Below are 21,406 nucleotides of genomic sequence, written 5' to 3'. Positions count from 1 at the left end.
GTGAGGGTTGTTTTTTTAAAACCAGTTCAGCAAATGAAGATCCCAGTTCAGATTTCATCAATGATCTGGGAACCACTATCTTCTTCTTAGTAGTGGTATTTGTCACAGTTCAGGGTAACTGGACCTGTATTCCCTCACCATGATCCAGCAAGGGCACCCCCTCTACACTTCCGGCTCTTAAGCCATCACCTGTCTTGGGTGTAGACCTGTGACTGTCTTCCTCATGACCAGGGTACTTCAAGACTGCACAGCTCCTTGCCTATACTGTCACCTCCCCAACAAATTCAGGCTGCCTAAGCCGATCTGCTTTGCTTTGCTGTTCTGTTCAGAGACAGTAAAGAATGTAATTGCCCACTGTTAAACTACCACACAGCTCTTTCTAAGTAAGCACATTTATTCTTAAGGTGAAAGCATTACAGAGAAAACATTAAAAACAATTAAAAAAAAACCTACACGCATGCTAATAAGCTTACCAGAGATCATCCCCTGACTCCAACAAGGGCTCTGGCTGGTGAACAGTCCTTTAAACCCGACCCAGGGGTTTTCCTCTTGTTACAGGTCATTATTTCTTTTGCACAGAACAAGAACACTTACTCTTATGGGACCTCAGTAGGCCAAAGTCCTTCCAGTCCTTCCCTAAGGATCCCCGCAACCATGGACCAGAGATCCTGTCCACTTGCTGAATCAGAAAGACGGCTCTAAGTCAGTTTAAACTCAGGCTGTTTATCCAAAAATCCTTTCTGTGCCTGCTGGTTCCTGGAGAATCCAGTTTGAACCAGTATATGTGAGTCTTTCTCCAGGTGGTGGTAACTCTCTGGAAGTGTTACAACCTGAGTAAATTTGCCTAATCATCACCCACTGTCCCTGGAGGGCTGTTGTCCCTGTCCTCCATGGAATTACGTACAAATCCTCTCCTACAATGATACATACATTCAATAAAGTTTCCCCTGGATATTGCAGGAAATTGTCATCTGTTGCTGTATATATTTAATCTTTGTATTACCATAATGCCTGGGAGCTCTAGGGCAGTCCACTAGCAAACTGAGTGCTGGTTTTGTTTTGTTTCAGGGGTGACCCATGCATGCCACATTGTCCCACAGCACTGCCTGCTTGACTCTCGGGATATCCGGATTGTAGCAAATATCCATCTCTGCTTACTTGCAGGAATGGAGCAGGCAGAGAAGAGGAATGCTGCAATGTGTTTGCCCTTGAGAATCAGAACAAAACTTACTAGTCTAATTTTAAACCTCTTGCGGTTAGAATGCTCCCTCGGTGACTCATAAACTGTGTTTGTTTTATAGGACTTTCTGCACATGCTCACGTAGAACTTCCTTATTACTCCAAATTCCTTCTAATAGCTGCTTACCTTGCCTCCTACAATCCTGCCAGGACAGATAAGAGGTTCTTCCTTAAGGTAACTATATTTTTTCTTACTGCTGTATGCTGGAGTCGTGCATACTTCTTCACTCAGGTCAGAACTCCTTTAGGTCATTCACTTTCAGCTCTCTTTTGTATATTATTTGTTTGATTTGAACAAAACTGTGACTTTGGATCACATATTGTGGTATGTTGACAATTGTCACCTCATTACTGATGTTTAATATGAAAAATGAACTGTTTTGATCATTAAAATATGCATAATATTTATCTAGCACTATTGTGTTGCATGGCATTTGTAAGGCGACATAGTTCCCTTCCCTGAAGTATTTGTGATCCTGCAAATCAAAGAGCTGGTGTGTACTGTTATTCACAGTTTGAATCCCATGGAAGAGAGCAGAATTCCATGTGGGTCTAAAGGGTTTGCATCTGTCTGGAGAATAGAGGCCTTAATTTGATAAAATACAGGCGGCGGAGGAGAGGAAAAGGTTGCAACAAAAAGCAAAGTGAGCAGTTATATTAGTAGCAGTGAGGGTTTTTATATTGTAAAATGTGTAGGTGTTGTAGGCAAGGATAAGAAATGGGAGAGACTGAGAACACTTAGGGATAGAAACTTGCTAATTCTTTAAGAAATCTCTATTTTTTTTTCTCAGTCTCAAAACCTATAAATATACTGTAGCTTAAAATATGGACATGTACTGGAGTCCTTAATGATAATATACTAATTAAGTAATTAACTTGGACATGGTGTTCATTTTTATGGTGGTTATATGTCCCTATAATGAAAACTGTAGATGTTTCACATTGGTCTGTATCGTTTTGTATGTACTTCAGAAGAGGAGAGAATTATTTGTAATGATAACTTAAATGTGTATATAGCCAAATATTTCATTTCTAACAAACATTTGGCAAGAGAAATATCACTGGAAGAACTTATTTGCTGAATAATGACTCCACTGTTTTAACTTCTGATTTCATGCTGACTTCTCTCTCTCCTCAGGATCTAAATTTAACTGTGGGAAATGAGTCAACAAAAGCATTTATTTTATTTATATATACATAAAAAAGCAAGGAAATTGAGTGGTGAAAAGATATAGCTTTATTTATCCCCTTCATTGTAGCATGTCTGAAATCAGGCTCCAGTCCTTCAGTCCCTGTGCATGGGCATACTACTGTTCCTCTTCAGTGCAGTGAAATGCATAGTTGGGACATGCGTCTCAAAGACCTTCGAAGTGTGAGGCCATGTAATAAATTTCATGGCTTTTTAATTAGGCAAGTTAAATATCTTGTTAAGCATTGATAAAGTATGTGTAGAGGGGCGGACTCACCCCTGCAGCGCCTCCTGCTGGTCTTTTCTGGGAATTAGCTCTTCCAGCGTCCTGGAGCACCCCATACTGGCCGGTGATCCGCCTGTCCTCTGGCGCCCATGTCCCTCCTGGACCCTGGTGCCCTTTTATCTGGGGTGGCAGTACACCCCTCAGTACTAGGGTCTCCCCTCCCCAGGGAACCCCCACCCACTATCCCTACGTCGCCTCAGAATAAGGCCACTGCCAGTCACCAACTAGCCCCCGCTCCCTGGGGCAGACTGCAGTATAGGCCACTCATCACCGGCAAGGTTGGGTTTGGACCTGCTGCCTTAGCCTACCCATGGGCTGCCCTCTGCAACCCCCAGTACCCCTTGGCCTCCTACTAGGCTGCAGCCTGGGGCTATCCAGGCTGGAGCTCCTCAGCCTTTCCCCAGCCCTGCTCCACCCAGGTACTCTGTCTTAGCTCCCTGCAGCCAGGCCCTTCTCTCTCTGAATGCAGAGAGAAACTGCTGAACTCCTGGCTCCCAGCCTTTTTATACAGGCCAGCTGTGGCCTGATTGGGGCATGGCCCAGCTGTGGCTACTTCCCCAATTGGCCCAGCTTTTAGAGCTGCAGCCCTCTGCCAGGGCTGCTTTAAGCCCTTCCAGGCAGGAGCGGAGTAACCACCCCGCTACAGTATGAATAATCTCCATTTCTACCACAAGTATTGCCTGAGAGCACTTAATCAGGTGTTAAGGCCAGGTTCACAAATTACCAACGTCTCAAAAGCCAGAACAAATAGCACTTTGGGAGAAGCTTTCTAATCTTGTGTCTGTGTCTCCTGGGAGCTGTAGCAGGAGAACTTGTTGTTGTTGGAGTTCTAATGAGATCTGGTGGGATTTGGGCAAAAAACGTTATATTGGAGTCATTAACCAAAGTCTCATAATCAGTGAAATAGGTGTGAACCAAAGGAATCTTGCTGAACCATTAACCTAAAGGTGATAATACTATTATTAAAATAGTTACCACTGTAGACAAATTGAGGTAATGTTGCAAATTAAAAGCAGCAGAATGTTGACAAACAATTACAACAACAAAATAATAAATCTACAGTGATGTCATGAGTTGAAAGAAATTCCAGTACAATGTAACATAAGAGATTCTAAGGGAAAAATTGCAAAACATTTTAAGTGCCCTTTTGAAAAAGGATAACAGTTGACAGGAAGTCACCGTTTTGTGCAAAGTAGGACTGAAAGAAAAAATAGTCTTGTTCTATTGCATACCATATTGAAAATCTGCTTAGAATTTATTTTAAGAAGTGTGTACATGTGTATTTTATACTTTATACTAATGCTAAAAAGGATGCCTATCTATGTACTGTGAGCAGCCTTGACATATTTTAAAAATACATTACAAATAAGATTTTAATGTAACTATTAAACTGCAGCAGTATAATTCATGTAACCCATCACCCACAATCCAGGTAATTTAAAAACTCCAATTATCTTTCCCTTACCCCTCCAACAATTCCTTATTTCTTCCTCAGCCCCTGTGCTTTGCCCTTCCTTGATCCAATCCTTTCTCCCACAACACAATCCATCTAGATCAGGGGTCTCAAACTCAAATGACCAGGATGGCCACATGAGGACTAGTTCATTGGCCCGAGGGCCGCATCACTGACATCCCCCCCTCGCTGCCCCCGGCCCTGCCCCCACTCCACCCCTTCCATGAGGCCCTGCCCCTGCCCCACCTCTTCCCACCCCTTCCTTGCCACCATTCCAACCCCTTCCCCGAAGTCCCCACCCCAACACCGCCCCCTCCCTGCCCCCAGAGGGGGCAGAAGGGGTGTGGTGGGGGCTCAGGGCAGGGAGTTGGGGTGCGGGGTGCAGGAGGGAGTGTGGGGTGTGGCAGGGGGTTGGGGGTGCCTGCCTGCCCTGGCCCCGGCCCCGTACCGCTCTGCTCAGCAGCTGGAGCCACATCCCTGCGGCCCCGGGGGCGGGGGAGGAACCACGCAGGGCTTGGCGCGCTGCTTGCCGTTCCTCCAGGTACCTCCCCCGAAGCTCCCATTGGTCGCGGTTCCCAGTTCCTGGCCAATGGGAGCTGTGTGTGTGGGGGGGGGGGGGAGGAGGGCGTGCCTGGAAACCAGGGCAACACACGGAGCCCTCTGCTCTTCCCCCGCCCTCCCCCCCCCCCTCGGCCGCAGGGACGTGATGCCAGCTGCTTCGGGGGGTGGCGCAGGGCTTGAGAGGGGCAATCCTGCGGCTGTAGTTTGCCCACCCCTGGCCTGGATGTAGGCTGGGGGGCGCACAGACCGCAGGAAATAGCCCCGCGGGCCGTGTGTTTGAGACCCCTGTTCTAGATTAATCTTATCTGCTCACAGGGCATCAGTTACTTTCTTTATTCCAATTACATTGTTACCTGTCTACCCCTGACATGACCTTCACATCCTGTATCTTGGCTTCTTTTTGACACTTTATTGCTTTATTTTGTGGGTATACTGTTGTCATCTTAGATATAAACCAAAGAAAACTGAGTGCACCTACATCATTTTTGAAGTCTATACAAGGAAAACTGGTTGCATTTAAAAATAAGTGTCAGCCGCTTTCCCATTTCTAGAAAGACAAAGGAACTAACAATGAAACACACTTCAGCGTTTTCTAAAGCTGATTTTGAGGAGGGGGTGTGGTGGAAGAAGACTCATAGAAATGGCTCTCTGCCTCTTCTGATTAGTGTCATGTTAATTATTTTCTGATGGCTAAGTATTTAATTTTCTGATTTTTAAATTTATACATTTCCCTCAACAAACCACTTTACAAACAGCAACACTGCAGGGTGAAAGTTTTCACCCAGTGTTCACACAGTTCAGATATGAGAGCGCCAAGAAGTAATGCCTAGAGTATGTTAGGATATTAAGAGTTAGGTACTGAATAAGCAGTATTGCTGTTAAGGACAAAGATAACTAATTGGCATGTGATAAGTAGGCAGAACCATGGTAGTAGTACATTACTATAAATGTGTAATGAATAGTTGTATGTTAGTTGATTTTTTTTTCACCCTATTCAAGTTGTATAACATTATTGTAACTTCTTGCTATGTCATATTTGCTCATATTTTCCTTCTGTGTTTACAGCATCATGGGAAAATCAAGAAGACAAACTTTCTGAAAAAACATGAAAAGGTATTTATTTAGCTTTCAATCCTTATTCACAACTAAATGCTGCTTTCTCATGTAGTAGTGGCTATATATTTTTCCTTCCCCACCTGAATGTATGATTTAAAAAGCATACAAGAGCATTGTATGCTATAATCTCTAGTGCATTGGTTTATTTGATATTTACTTTTCATACAAGGCATTGTTGTCATTATTAATGGACATATTTTTATTTTAAGATGCCACGCACTACATTTAATTACAATCATGTAGTGCAGATCACTTCTGGTCTTATTAGATAACAACATCAATTTGTACGTTTCTCGTGTTTCTACTTTTTAAAACCAATACCGCATTTTCTTCAGATGTGAAGTGGTGCAGTGGTTTTGCTTATAAAAAAAAAAAAACTGATGTGGCTCATTATGTTAGAAAAGCAGAGACCTTTTGCTTCATCCTCTTTTATGTCTGAAACTAAGTTTAAACTTTATAGGCAAAATTCTGTGCACATACAATGTGAGAGGAACAATAGGCCAAAATCTTCAAATCTAGTGCCTCAAGTTCTGCTCCCAAATCCATATTTAGGTATAAAGTTAACTGAATAGGCACTAATGTGTTAGCAAATATGGGACTTGGTATTTAGAAGGTCATAGTTAAGGTTATGTTTATGTCACGGAGGTCATGGAAGTCATGGAATCTGTGACTTCTAGAGACCTCCATGACATTCTCTGCTTCAGCCCCAGGGGCTGCAGGACTCTGGAGCTGAAAGCCCACAGTGGGGCCCTGGCAGGGTTCCGGCAACAGAAGCAACAAGTGACAGGGGGCCCCCTGCAAAGTTCCAGCCACAGGTGACAGACTCCTGAAGGGGCCCTCCCCAGGGTTCCAGCGACAGGTGACAGCCTCGCATGGAGGGAGGGGGATGCCTCGGGTGAGTGGCTGGGGTGTCCTGTTTTCTCTCCAGGGTGACCATATTTCCCAAAGTCCCAGCCGCCATGGGCAGAGTGGGAACCCCACAGCTCTCAGCCACTACTGTGGTGGTCGAAACCATGGAGCTGCAGCAGCAAAAGTCACAGACAGGTCACGGCTTCCGTGAATTTTTGTTTATTGCCCGTGACCTGCCCATGACATTTAGTAAAAATAACCATGACAAAATCTTAGCCTTAGTCATAGTACCCATAAACCCCACTAAGGTCAGTTAGATGTAAAGTAGCTTTGAAAATCAGACCACTTTTAGGTGCCTAAATGTGGATTTAGGAGCCTAACTTTAGTCACCCAGGGTTAAAGTTTGACTGCTTGTCTGTTGTGTATAAGGAAAATGTATGTTCCTTAAGGAAATTTGTAATAATTCCATCAGGACAAAGGATTTAAAGAATAGTGGCCAAACCCTTTACCCAAATAAGTTATAACTGTATGGATTTCAGTGGAGTTGCACCAGTGTATGCCAGAAGAGACTTTGATCCTTTGATTGAGTAGCATATGTGTAAATTGGTATATTTAAAAAAAGAAATTCTTAAGCCACATAATTTCACCGGTGTCTAGAATTATGTGAAATGTTAAGAAACTTATTTATATTAACATCTGTGTTGTAAATCCTTAACTCTTAGAAAGCAAGTATCCTTTAGTTATAGAACTCTTGTGTGTCTTGCCTCTGGCATGTGAACTCCAGAGGATTTTCAAAGATTCTAATTATTTTCAGGACTGTTCTCTACCCTGAAAAACATCCACATCTCAAGTTGTGATCACAGGTCTTGTGGGAGGGAAAGGGGAACAGGAATGAATAAATACTGCATCACAGCCCAAATCTTCCTCCTTTCCCTCCAGCTGCAAGAGGTGCCTTGCTCCCTTTCCTATAGGCAATAATATCTCACTTAAGGTGGCAAGATGGGGAAAGACAGGAACACAAAGCAACTGGATAACCAGAGATTTGATGTTGGGACATAGAGCCCTCCAGCTCATGGTCTCTATTTTGAATTGGATTCAGACTGACTGACTGTGACCAAGGGTTAGCACCATTAGCCTGGTAGTTTATTGGAGATAGCTTGATGTCTCTGTCCAATCCCTAGTAGACAGATGTACTTACATTAAAAAAAGATTGTTTTTATTTATTATATTATTTTATTTTTATTTATTTATGTAAGCACCCACAAGTGCTGTGCAAACACATAGTAACATGTGGTCCGTGCCCCCCCACATTCAACTTCATTAGATGTGTTACAATCTAATGTAAAACCAGATGCAAAAAGTGAGTTAACATGGAATAAGAAGAGGAAGGAGATCAATGCAACAGTGATAAGATCATGCAGAGGCATAAACTAGTTAGTGCACAAATTGCTGATTCTGAGTCAATTACCTTTTTCTGTTTTGTTTTTTACAAATTCTTTTCCTATTTCCAATTTTTTTAAATAAAGCCCCTGCCTGTTTCTGTTTTCAGTTATTTAAACCTCTGCTTACTTCCTGGGTTTTTTAGCCTCCATCTGTTCAGTTGTCACTAACTGGCACACACTTATTAGCAGTATTAGCATGCAGATTTAAACTTCTCTATGACTGCATCTGTACCACAAGCTAGAGGTGTGGTTCCCAGCTCTCATACACATACTTGCACTACCTCTCATTGAGTACAAACAAGCCTGAAACTGATCAGGACGTACTTGGCATGTGACACCCAGAGTTTTGAGGCACCTTCCCTTATCACGAGGAAGCCTTATCTGTGCCTACTGGAGGTCAGTTCCCCAACACCATCAGCCTCTGGCAATACAAGCACTGCCTTCCAGGCCTCTGCAAGCCCTGCTCTCTCTTTACAGGTTAACGATAAGGTATATTGCAATCCCTGAGCACTACAAGTGTCCTCCTGGAGCATCTGCACCTGTTCCACTGGACACTCTTTGAATTCACAGATCCACTGCTCCCAAAGGAATAGTGCAGACCAGTTTACCAGTTATATCTCAGGATCACCGCTCTGCTCAACACACGGTACTTATATATGTTTGTAGGAAAAACAAGACATTAACAAAGGAATACAGACTCATGAAGAAGCAAGTAGAATGAATGGAAACAAATGGTTACATATAAAATCATAACACACTTTCTAGAGCCTATATTTAACTAACAAGACATAGAATAAAAATTCATCCAAAATCCTTCTGACCTATTACAGCCAGGCTTGGCTGTGATCTTCCATTCACGAGATGAGTCACACTGTCCTCTTTGCAATCCCAGATATATCAAAATAGCTTTTTGATCATTATTCATAATCAGGGCATCCCCTGCTGATTGTTCTTCCCTGTGGTCTCCCTCTTGTTGACCTTGCAATCTTTTAATTAGCATCTGGCTCCGCATGCTGATAGGTTTACCTTGTGAGAGAGACAATTCACACTTGACCAAACAAAAAGAGATGAGTCTCCAATCCCCTGCCTGAATGGAATTTTTGCTCATTCATATATTTCACAATGACTAAAATGACCAGTGTGTTGAGACCTCACATGCCACCCTTTGGCACTCTTTTGGAGATGTCAGATGCAGTGGAACCTTCTAAACCTTATTCACCCCTCTGCCAGTTGACACCAAGAGGTCCCTGGGTCACAGCATGGCTAAGATGTGCTGTTGCTGCCTATGCTATTGCGATTTCACCATCGTTAATGTTCTTGTTAGCTCAGTGATTGTCCATGCAAGCTGGGAATCACACCCCTAGCACGTAGTGTAGACATAGCGTAAGTGTTTGTTACCTTACAACAGGGTTGAGGCACATGAGTAGTGTGGATTGAAGAAGTTTTCGTTGCGGCCCACAACATGATAAATGACTTTCAGATAAATAGAGGACTCTTAGAAGTTTGTGTGGTTAATTTAACACTTGTCATGACCACAAAACATATTTTTTTAAAGTAAGAATTCTTTCTCTCGAATTAAAATGAACCTTTTGAATAACTATTTACATTGAACATTGCCACGTGTACCTAAAACAACTTTTTAAAGTGTGGTTTTTTTTTTTTTTTTTTTTGGGCTAGCCACCCTTGAGTCAGACTGCAAGCCTTGCTTTGCTGGTATAGGAAGTTGCTCCTAAGACTTGAATGATCTAATTCCTGGGATTCAAGTTACTTCCTTGTAATATTCAGCTTCAAAGTAAGATTGATTCTAATTAGAATCCCTGATTGGAGCCCCTAAAAGTATTCTGCATAATTCCATTTATTCGAATTGAGAAAACACCTTTACTGAATGGAAAATAGCTTGGAGTTGAATGTGTTCCCTTGACACTAAACTCCAGTTCCTGGGTACTGAGATGGTTCCATATAAGAAACTGAGAAGTGCATCCTAGGGTTTAATCTGTATTTAATCTGATCTATGCTATACTTTAAGTGGCTCTCCGGAGCAATTGCGGTATCCTGTTTCTCACATTACATTTCACATATTACTGTTCCTTGACCTAGTCACTTACATAGGTGTAAACATTGGCTGGTAGGTATTCCATTTTACAGGTGAGGAAAGTGAGTGTCATAAACAATAGTTAAGGGTTAATGCCTCTTTTACCTGTAAAGGGTTAAGAAGTTCACCTAGCCTAGCTGACACCTGACCAGAGGAACCAATGGGAGGACAAGATGGTTCAAAGGGAAGGAGGGAAGTTCCCTTTGTCTGTGAGTTTCACTTTGGACCGGAGTAGGAAAGCTCCAGAATTCAGCCTCGTATTAAGTAGTGAGTATTAGTGAAGGAAATAAATAGGTTTATGTTTATTTCTTTGTAACCTGTCTTGTGCAATTAGAGGAATAGTCAAATTGGATATTTGGGTATTTTTTGTGTGTGTAACTAAGGGTTTGCCCAGGGGAGCATCCTCTGTGTTTGGAATCTGTTGTCTGTGAGAGTAGCAGGTATGCTAATCTCTCCCAGAGGGTTTTCTTTTACCTTTCTTTTCTTTAATTAAAAGCCTTTTTCTTAATACCTGATTGATTTTTCCTTGTTTTAAGATCCAAGGGGGTTGGATCTGGGTCCACCAGGAGTTGGTGGGAGAAAGGAAGGAGGATGGTTAATTTCTCCTTGTTTTAAGATCCAAGGGGTTGGATCTGTGTTCACCAGGGAATTGGTGAAGAGTCTCTCAAGGCTACCCAGGGAAGGGAATTAGTGCTTGGGAGTGGTGGCAGCCAGACCAGATCTAAGCTGTTAATTGAGCTTAGAGCTTCTCATGCCGGTCCCCACATCTATACCCTAAAGTTCAGAGTGGGGAAGGAACCTTGACAGTGAGACACAAAGATCGGAGGCCAAATCTCTGATGTAAACTCATGGAGGTTCACTAACAGTAGTTGTTTTGCTAGTTTACACCAGCAAAGAATTTTGCCGTAAGTGGCTTATCTAAGGGCACTAGGAGTCAGGGGCAGAACCAGGCTAAAAAGTTAGGAGATCTTGATTCCTAATTCATTATTCAGTCTGTTAGGCCATAATTTTTTTTTCTACAACAAGCAAACCTCCCACTTCTGCTTATATAAGACATACCCCTTTCTAGATAACTGATGGAGTGATACCGCTCCAGTTCACTGCAAGCCCTACTGAGAGTTCTGCGAGATAGAGCTCCAACTGCAGCATCTCCCTAAGCATACTTTGTATGTTCAAGCATGTCAGGTGTTGTCTTTGACACTGAGGCCTGGTCTACACTGGGGGCGGGAGGGGGATCGATCTAAGATACGCAACTTCAGCTACAAGAATAGCGGGTAGTGTAGAAGTACCCTGAGTTTTCTATTGACTTTCGGTGCTGTACCTCTCATCCAGTTCCAGTGTGATTGACACAACAGGAGTCTATCTTCCAATTGAAAATGCCCCCTCTTTCAGCTGAGGGAGTTCAAACATGTTGGCTGGCTCAGAAAAGAGAGAACTATAGTAGCATGCTGAGAGCATGAAATCCCCAGCCAGGTGAGGTTAAGAACCCATTCCCTTTTCCCCATACAGAAATGAGATAGAGCTAAACCTGATGGGTCCTGGTTGAGATTCTGTTCTCTTTTTGAATACTTCAGGCTGTCACTCCCCTTTAAGAAATCTTAAAGCTTGGGTACCTTGATTGGGTTTTGTGAAGCGGTGTAAACTTGCGGTGTGATCAGAGAGTTAAGTCAAATAAATAACCGAGAGGCTGGGAATCTTCCACGGTAAAAGAAGCATGTAAACACAAGTAATGGCAACTGGGAGAAAAGCCTTAGTTGAAGTATAGGGAGCTTTGCAGAAAGTACACAGTATTTGTAATGAAGAAAGTTGGGAAAGAGTAAAATGAATCAGAAGAGCTTTAAAAAAAACACAAAGAAAGAATGAAAAATTCTGAAAGGGAAAGTGTCTTGTATACATTTAAAACTATTTTATATATAATATATTGGAGTTTTTCTGCTTAGCTCCTTATACAAAAGTCTTATAGAAATGAGACTTGAAAATTTCTAAACTGTGTGTATGGGAATTTTAATAGTTTCTGCTAAAGAATTCTATAAACTGCTTTTGAAATTCTTTTGAAAGGATCTTCTTTAATTCCATCCCTATTAAATTATGGGGCTTTTCCACAAGGTACTGTGTCTAGTAAATAGTCTGAAACTTCTAAGTATGGGAGTCAGTCACTGTAGAGAGACTTGTGAAGTTATGTTACGCAAATCTTTGTACTCTAATTATTGCTGTTAGCTAATTAAAGTATCTCTATCTCTCTATCCAGACATACCATATATTTACTGAAAAATTATACTGATTATACATATAAGACACTCAGAAAAAGCAATCAGAAAAACAAACATAATTTTTTAACTGGGAGGATAAGAGGGACTAGACAGCTGTATGTCAGTGTTAAGGCTGTATTCCCACTTTGAACTTTAGGGTAGGAATGGGATAATTGTTATAGACTGCAAAAGTCCACATTTCTGACCAGCCCTTGTACTGGACATGCAGCGTGGCTGTAGGCAAGGTTACAGACTGTGACACGAAGGGTTGAATTGTCACTGTAGCCTCCAGGTTGATGAGTTTGGGGTCCACTAGGGATTGGTGGATAGTTGACACTTGTGCCCCAGTGTCCCTCCAAGCGATAACCTTCTTTCCGCCCACTCTGAAGGTTTCCCTCCTCTCCGAGGGTATGAGAGAGGCGTCTGGGGATCTTTGGTGTGATTGGGGTGTAATGAACTGTAATCGGTTGGGGTTCTTGGGGCAGTGAGCCTTTATATGTCCCAGTTCATTACATTTAAAACATCGCCCTGCTAAGGTATCACCGGGGCGATGTTGGTTGGTGGAGACTGGTGTGGTGGGGTGAGAAGGCGTCTGGGGTTTCCCTTGGGATATGGGTGGAGCCTTGGGTTGTCCCCGGTGGTAAGGTTTTGTTTTGGCTTGCCCCTTCTGATATTCGCTCCAACTGCTACTAGTTTTTTTCTTTTCTGCCACCTCCACCCATTTGGCTCCAATCTCCCCCGCCTCAGTTACAGTTTTGGGCTTCCTATCTAGGATGTACCTTTCTATTTCCTCAGGAACACCCTCTAAAAACTGCTCCATTTTTACTAGGGAAACCAGATTTTCCAGAGATTTAACATTTGCTTCTGATACCCAGGCATCACAATTTTTGTTAATGTGGTAGGCATGCCGGGTAAATGACACATCGGGGTTTCACTTTAGGGCTCTGAACCGTCGACGGGCATGCTCGGGTGTTAGCCCCATTCTGAGTCTGGCCTTGTTTTTAAAAAGTTCATAACTGTTCATGTGTTCCTTAGGCATTTCAGCCGCCACCTCTGCTAAGGGTCCACTGAGCTGCGGCCTCAGCTCTACCATGTACTGGTCTGCAGCGATGCTGTATCCAAGGCAGGCCCTTTCAAAATTTTCTAAGAAGGCCTCAGTATCATCGCCTGCCTTGTAGGTGGGGAATTTTCTGGGATGGGAAGTGGTACCTGGAGGGGGGTTGTTAGGATTGGCTGGTGCATCCTGCTTAGCCTTTGCTACTTTCAGTTCATGCTTCCTTTCTTTTTCTCTCCACCATCTCTTTTTTTTTTTTTTTCAGCTCCATAGTTCTTTTGTGAGCCTCCTCTTTGGCTTTCTCTTCTCTTGCTCTCTGCTTTGTTTCGAGTTTTGTTAATTGAAGCAGTCTTTGATGTTTTCTTTCATTTTTTTCTGCTTCTAGTTTGGCCAGTTCTATTTTTTTAGCTACTTCTTTGGTAGTCATTTTTCTGTTTTCTTGTGCTGGGTCACCCCCTCTGCAGTTGACTGAAACTGGAAAGCTCTCCGCTCTGGCTGCTGCTGAGTTAACAGAGACTTTCTAACTAGCTACTCCCGAGGATGTAAAAAGAAAAAAACAATTCAGCTTGTAAATTTCCTTTACCCTGTCTTTTGTTTGCTCATTTGAACACTTCTCTTAACAAAGGATCTTGTTAAAAAAACTTAACACCTCTGCCTTCAGGCAAGGAGAGATAAGATAGGCATCTATCTACCTCCAGCTCGGCTTTCCAAGCAGCTAGAAGGAAAAAAAAATCTCACTGGCTTTTGGGTTTAAAATGATCCCACCTCTGCCACCATGTCAAGGCTGTATTCCCACTTTGAACTTTAGGGTACAAATGTAGGGGCCTGCATGAAAACTTCTAAGCTTAACTACCAGCTTAGCCCTGGTCCGCTGCCACCATTTCCAATGGATTCCCCCCCTGGGAAGCCTTGAAAAACCTTCACCAATTCCCTGGTGAATATAGATCCAAACCCTTTGGATCTAAAACAAGGAGAAATTAACCATTCCCCTCCTTCCTCCCACCAACTCCTGGTGAATACAGATCCAACCCCCTTGGATCTAAAACAAGGAGAAATTAATCAGGTTCTTAAAAAGAAGGCTTTTAATTAAAGAAAAAGGTAAAAATCATCTCTGCAAAATCAGTACGGAAATTAACCTTACAGGGTAATCAAACTTAGAGCTCAGAGGACTCCCCTCTAGTCTCAGGTTCAAAGTACAGCAAACAAAGATAAACACTCTAGTAAAAGGTACATTTACAAGTTGAGAAAACAAAGGAAAACTAACACGCCTTGCCTGGCTATTTACTTACAAGTTTGAAATAGGAGAGACTTGTTTAGAAAGATGTGGAGAACCTGGATTGATGTCTGGTCCCTCTCAGTCCTGAGAGCGAACACACTCACAAACAAAGAACACAAACAAAAGCCTTCCCCCCCACAAGATTTGAAAGTATCTTGTCCCCTTATTGGTCCTTTAGGTCAGATGCCAGCCAGGTTACCTGAGCTTCTTAACCCTTTATAGGGAAAAGGATTTTGGAGTCTCTGGCCAGGAGGGATTTTATAGTACTGTACACAGGACAGCTGTTACCCTTCCCTTTATAGTTATGACAGTCAGAAACTGTATATATATGATTTTAATACTTTTGGTAGTCTATTTCCATATATTTTTCACATTATTGTTCAGCTGAGAGAGGTAACATTTCAAAAGCAGTTTATAGAATTCTTTAGCAGAAACCATTAAAATTCCCATACACATAGTTTAGAAATTTTCAAGTCTAATTTCAATAAGACCTTTGTATCCTCACACCTTCTTGTCAAACTGTCTGAAATGGGCTATCTTGATTATCACTACAAAAGTTTTTTCTCTTAATTAATTAGCCTCTTAGTGTTGGTAGGGCAACTCCCACCTTTTCATGTTCTCTGTCTGTGTGTATATATATATATCTCCTTACTATATGTTCCATTCTATACATCCGATGAAGTGGGCTATAGCCCACGAAAGCTTATGCTCAAATAAATTTGTTAGTCTCTGAGGTGCCACAAGTACTCCTGTTCTTTTTACAAAAAGTGAAGTTGAATGTCAACACTTAGAGCAGATGTCCCCAAACTATGGGGTGTGCCCCCTAGTAGGGCGCAGAGGAATGTTCAGGTGGGTGCTCTGGGCCTGGGCCAGCTACCATGGTGGGCGGGGAGGGAGCGCCACCCAACCCAGCCCCTCCCCGCTCCACTCCCAGCTCTGCTCCAACCCCACCCCCAGCCATGGCCCTGGCTCCCGTCCCCAAGCCTGGCCCTGTCCCCATCCCCAGCCTTGACGTGGCTCTGCATCTGGCTGCAGGCCTGGCTGCCGGCCCAGCCTCGGCCCTTGGTTTGGGGTCAGGGCCAGGAGTGGAGCCGCACTTGGCTGCCGGCCCTCACCACAGCCCAGCTGCAGCTCTGCTCCCTCGGCCTCAGGCTGCAGCTCCATTCCCAGCAGGGGTAAGTGGGGGAGCAACCCTGAAAAGTTTGGGGATCTCTGGCTTAGAGTGAAATACAGACTTTGATAGTTTATGCAATTATTAATCGGAATACTGACAGCATTAACTATTGTAATTAGTTGCTGGTTTTGCCTTATGAACAAGTGTTCTCTTTTTTGTAAAGTTGGTTATTTTAGACATTTTATTTTATTTATGTTGATCAGAAACTTATATTTTTGTTAGTTCTTCACGTTGAATTCAGTATGACTTATTAAAATAGTATGTAATGTCTGAAACATCCACACTGAAGCCAATCAAAATGTAAAGCTATATTTGTCTGGTGCAACTTAAGTATTTACTTCCTGTAATTTGATATTAAAATGCCTTGTGATATGAGCAACAAGAATGCTTTCTAAACATGAGATTGAGTAAATTTACAGTGTTTGTGAAGTTACTTTTAACTCCTCATAAAGGGTCCTGGGAAACTGATCTGCTATGTGAAAGCGAAAATAGTCTCAGATATTTCCTGTGTGAAATAATAAACTGATCTGTTCCCGTTTCTAGCTTTCTTAACAAAATGGTGTGGTTCCTTGGAGGTTTGAGAGCAGAGTGGTAATACTTCTTAATGTGATTTATCCAGCATGAAGGAAGTGTCAGAGATTAAGACTATTCAAGGCTTAAATCACCCAAAGTAGTAGTCACAAATCCTCTATGGTTTTTATGAGAGATCTGGGGGTTCAGACATTCTCGTTTTGGAGGGACATTTTGACAGGCTTGTGAAAAATTTCAAGGTTTTTGCTGTGCCTAAAAGGAAACAAGAAAATCTAGAATTGTCTAGAAGCTGACAGAAAGAAAGGAAATGGGTGGAACAACTGTTGATCAGAGAGGTGTTGGTTACCGAATGGAATCCTTTGTCATTAGAAGTTGAAGAGGCGAGTGGATGGAGTTGTGGACTACTAGGACTTTGGTTAGACTCTAGGAAACTTCTAGGAGGTGGGCAAAGAATCTGATAAACATAGTTTTCTTAAAAACAAAACAAAACCCAAAGAGATACCCAAAACAAACCTGGTTAACATCTTATTTTAAATCCACTAGTTTCTCATTCTTACTGTATATATGAAAGCTACTCCTCAATACTGTAAATGGGTAATTAGTGTTTAGTAATTGTGTGCAAATTTAGGTTCACACATACTCTGAATGAATACAATTGTATTGGGTATGCAAAAAGCTAGATGTCTAAATGGCCATTTTCACACAGTTGTGGTTACTGTGTGCTCACATGTGAACACACATACATGTTCCCTTTTTGTGTATGCGCATGGGCTACCATAATCTTTTCTGAAAATTTTGTTACCTCTGCACTTATGGCTTAACATGTTAGCTGTTTCTTCCACATCCCAATCACACTAGGAGTTCATCTGCATACTTCTCTGAATTGTGTGTGTCTCCATTGTTCCAATAGGAAAAGCAGAGGGAACTGACAAAGGATTGCTTTATGCTCTTCTCTGGACAGCGCCAGTGGAACATGTGCATTGGGCTAGAGTAACACATGCAATTCTCTCCTGCAAGACTAGTGTCGAAGAGAGAGTTTATAAAAATCCCTTTTTCATGTTGTGAGTGTGTGTGGTTGGTTGTTGGGTTGGGGAGAGGTAAATTGGTCTCTCTGTCTGTCTATCTTGGCAAGGAAAACTTACAGACCTTGAGTGCTTAGAATGAGTCTCTTCAGAATTCAGTGAGATGGTGATTGATGCTAGGACTCTTCGTTATCCCTGCAGTTGTCCCCATATACATTTACTCAATCACTATTAGTTTTTTAGCACTTAAAAAAATAAATTGAAAGTTGCTCTTTGAGCCAAATTCTACTCTGTGACATTGGTGCATCCCCATATGCCTGTATTCCTGATACAGACCATCTTAACAAACAAAGGCTTCTTTTGCTAATTTTGTTTTTGTATGGCATGTACCTCAGTCATTCCTGTCCAGAATGTAGGAATAAGCATTCACTTCTCCTCTCTCCCACCTGCCTGCACATAGTTGCTACCAATCTCACCACTGGACCTGACCCTAATTCTTATTCCATTCATTCAGAAATCTAGAGGGTATTACCCAAGAATCTGTATATTCCTAATTTTAGAAAATCCTGTATAATTATGGTCTCTTGGAGTTAGTCTCAGAGCAGAACTTTATAGCTAATTTCAGTATTGTATTCAGGAAAGCTGCTTTGTTTCCAGATTCCACAGTTAATCCTACTCCCCAGGAGAACTTGAAAGCTTTAGATGCAACATAGGGCAAGCAATTACAAAGCTCCTATGACTACAGATGATGATTTTCTTTATTGAAAGGCGTTAAAGTAATGTTACTGACTATTCAAATCCTAGAAGAGGAGAGATAGGTGACCTGCAATACATTAAAAAGAAACTATTTCATCAAGTTATTCTAATGACATCCTAAACTAAAAGGATGTCACGACAGTAGTTTGAGAGATGTAGCCAGGAACTCCTGAGTTCTAATTCTGGCTTTGACACGGATTCGCTCTGGGGCCAAATCACTTATCCCATCTACCCCATTTTTCCTCATCTTTAAAATGTTCTCTTTTGGGGGGGGAGTCAGGGCCTGCCCACAACATTTTGGCACCTGAGGCAGGAAGCTCAAATGACGCCCCCATTCTCCCTCACTTGGGCCAAAACTTTGAAAAGTCTCAATTCTGCCTTCTTCCTGTTCTTCTCCTCTCCTGGTACTGCTCTGCTACCTACCCCAATAAAGGAGAACTAACCACTTAAAATGCCTTGTTCAAAAATTTTAAGTAACACTTAACTTTCAAACGCCTGAACAGCAAATTTAACCTTTCTTGTCTGCATAGTAAACACTGGCATTTTTATCTGTTTGAATAATCAAAATGGGGCTTTCCGTGCTTTCTTGGTTGCAAAGATTTGAACTGCTTCCTGAAGGTCCACAGTCTGGGCCAGCTCATGCTCTATTGAGATGGTTGCAAGACCAACCAGCCTCTCCTGTGTCATTGTGGAGCGTAGATGTGTTTTTATTAACTTCAGCTTGGAGAAGTTGCATTCTCCACTGGCAACTGTTACAAGAAGTGTTAGAAGTATGCGCAGAGCAACAAAAGCATTTGGAAAGAGGGTGGTCATCTTATTTGTGTACATATATTACAGAATAGCCTTTGGTGTTGATCCTGCTGAAATGTATCTTGAAAGGGCTTTCAGTTCATCACCTAAATCACTCGCATTAATATCGCACATGTCATCATGTGTCAACACTGTCTCTAGTGCCCTGTATTGCTGGTGTAGGTCTTCTTCAGGTATAGTGAGGAGTTTTGGAATATCGTACAACATCCTAAATATACTGCTGTGTTCCTTGAGCTGCATGAAACGTTCTTCAGCTGACTGTATTACACAATCTAGCACCTGGTTAAAGAATTCAACTTTGAATTGTTGTTTGGGGTCTCTTATGGGATTATCCCGTGCCTCGTAATCAAAATGTCGTCTTCTTTGGTGACTCTTGTATTCTTGAATGGGTGGGAAAATAGCTTCAGTATGAAGTTCCTCTGCCAACTTCTGTGCACTCTTCAGAACGTTTTGAAATCCCTCATCTGACCAGTTAGACTGTAGGTATGACTTTGCTTTGTCCAGTTGCTCCATTGTTCCAGATATATCAAGGTCAACATCTTGGAGTCTCTTGCTTACAACATTTATTTCAAACAGTATGTCATGCCACAACACTAAGCCACACAGAAATGTGAAGTTATGTATGTTTCTGGTGATTCCGTTTCCCTCTGCCACTGTTCTCCCACAAAAAGTTCCTGTCATAGCATTATCCTCAATAATGGCAACTATGGCATCATCTATCGTCCCAATTTGGTGTTTGATAGGCTTTATCACCTCCACTCGACTTTCCCATCGTATGGCACTCAGTGGTTTCAGTGTCAGAGCGGATGTTCCCAGATGTTGCCTCAAAATTTGCCATTGATGAGTTGATGCAGAGAAAAATACATAGATGCTTTGAATTACATTAAAAAATTCAGCAGCTTCACTAGAAGCTGTTGCTGCATCACTGACCACTAAATTCAATGAATGAGAACTGCATGGGACAAAAAAAAGCTTGAGGGTTTAACTCTCAGATCCTGTCTGCACTTCTCTGTTCTTTCCTTTCATGTCGGCACCATTATCGTAGCCCTGACCTCTCATGTCAGCTATCGCAATTCCCGTCTCTTCCAGCTTTTTAAGAAGCACTTTTGTCATACTACAGGAGCTGGTATCATCAATATCAATAAATTCTAGAAAATGCTCTCTGACAGTCACCATTGCAGGGACATTTTCACTAGGTTCTGTTGTTGTTACAAAACGCACCATTAAAGTCATTTGTTCCATATGGCTGATGTTAGGTGTGCAGTCAAGAATAACAGAGTAATATCTTGCTGACTTCAGATCTGCCACAATCTTCTGTTTGACTTTTGTTGCCACGAACTGTATGATCTCCTTTTGAATTGTTTTTCCAAGGTAGTGGTGTGTGTACATTCCTTGGGTAGTGACTCTTCTTAGATGCTCCTGAAGTACAGCATCAAACTCAGCCATCAGCTTCACAATTTTAAGGAAGTTTCCATTGTTTGACACATACAGCTGATCTGAAGTGCCACACAGTGCTGGGTTTTGGGTAGCAAGCATTCTCACAATGGGAATGAGCCTTTTCAGAACATTTTGCCAGTAAAGAGACTGATGCAATCTTCTCTTGATGCTGATCATCTATGGTGGCCTTTAACCTTAGTCTCATTTCAAGCTCTTTTCAACTATGGAATGCTCTCTGGTGATTTGCTGCCTTCTCATGGCATGCCAGATTTCTAGCCAGATTTTTCTAGTCCTTTGTTCTTGTAGAACCCCAATGTGACTGGAACATTAGACTGGAAGAGTTTGCAACAAAAACAGTATGCAGCATTCTGGGTTTTTGAGTACATAAGCCCTGGCCTCTCCACTTTGTCACCATTGGGGATTTCACGCCAGTAATGTGTTGGATGGAAACTTCTATTTTCATTGTCTTTGGGGAACATGAAGTTTTTCACTTGCTGTGGCCCATGCAGTACAAGGAAGTCCCTCAGGCTACTGCTCAAGTGGGTCCACAATCCTGGATCTTCTAGACTTAAGGAACTAAACTCAGCAGCAGCTGTTTCTTGCGCCTCTACACACTCTGCTCTGATTTACACTTTTCTTCAGGAATGTGCATGGTTACATCTTTCTGCTTTCTGTTATTCCCTCTCAACTTTTCTCCTGCCTGCCTACTATGTCTCTTGTGCCCTCCTTCCTCCAGCACAGCACGCCACCATCTCTGTGCATCTAGAGCAGAAAGAATACATATGCAGCAGCAGCAGACAGAATTTTCTACACTCTGGGTCCTAGTGGCGCCCCCCACAGTCTGGCACCTGAGATGGCTGCCTCAGTTCG

The 21,406-nt window shown here is 42.3% G+C and overlaps 1 protein-coding gene across 12 annotated transcripts in view; it reads left to right on the top strand.

Annotated features, from left to right (window-relative positions):
* The window catches only part of ORC5 (origin recognition complex subunit 5), a 167,181-nt gene that overhangs the window by 43,720 nt on the left and 102,055 nt on the right, over nt 1-21,406 (top strand). For all 12 annotated transcript variants that reach the window (XR_006176663.2, XR_010590791.1, XR_006176664.2 and 9 more), the window contains exons 11-12: nt 1,302-1,414; nt 5,794-5,841. Coding sequence is in view for 7 of the 12 variants with exons in the window: in XM_042859356.2 (XP_042715290.1) it covers nt 1,302-1,414; nt 5,794-5,841 (161 nt within the window). In the remaining 5 variants the exon portion in view is untranslated. The remainder of the gene's footprint in view (nt 1-1,301; nt 1,415-5,793; nt 5,842-21,406) is intronic.

The sequence above is a fragment of the Chrysemys picta genome, chromosome 1, assembly GCF_011386835.1.
Source record: "Chrysemys picta bellii isolate R12L10 chromosome 1, ASM1138683v2, whole genome shotgun sequence".
In the NCBI taxonomy this organism is placed as follows: domain Eukaryota; kingdom Metazoa; phylum Chordata; order Testudines; family Emydidae; genus Chrysemys; species Chrysemys picta.
Note: the sequence above shows the minus strand (reverse complement) of the source record. Positions and strands in the feature narration are given on the sequence as shown.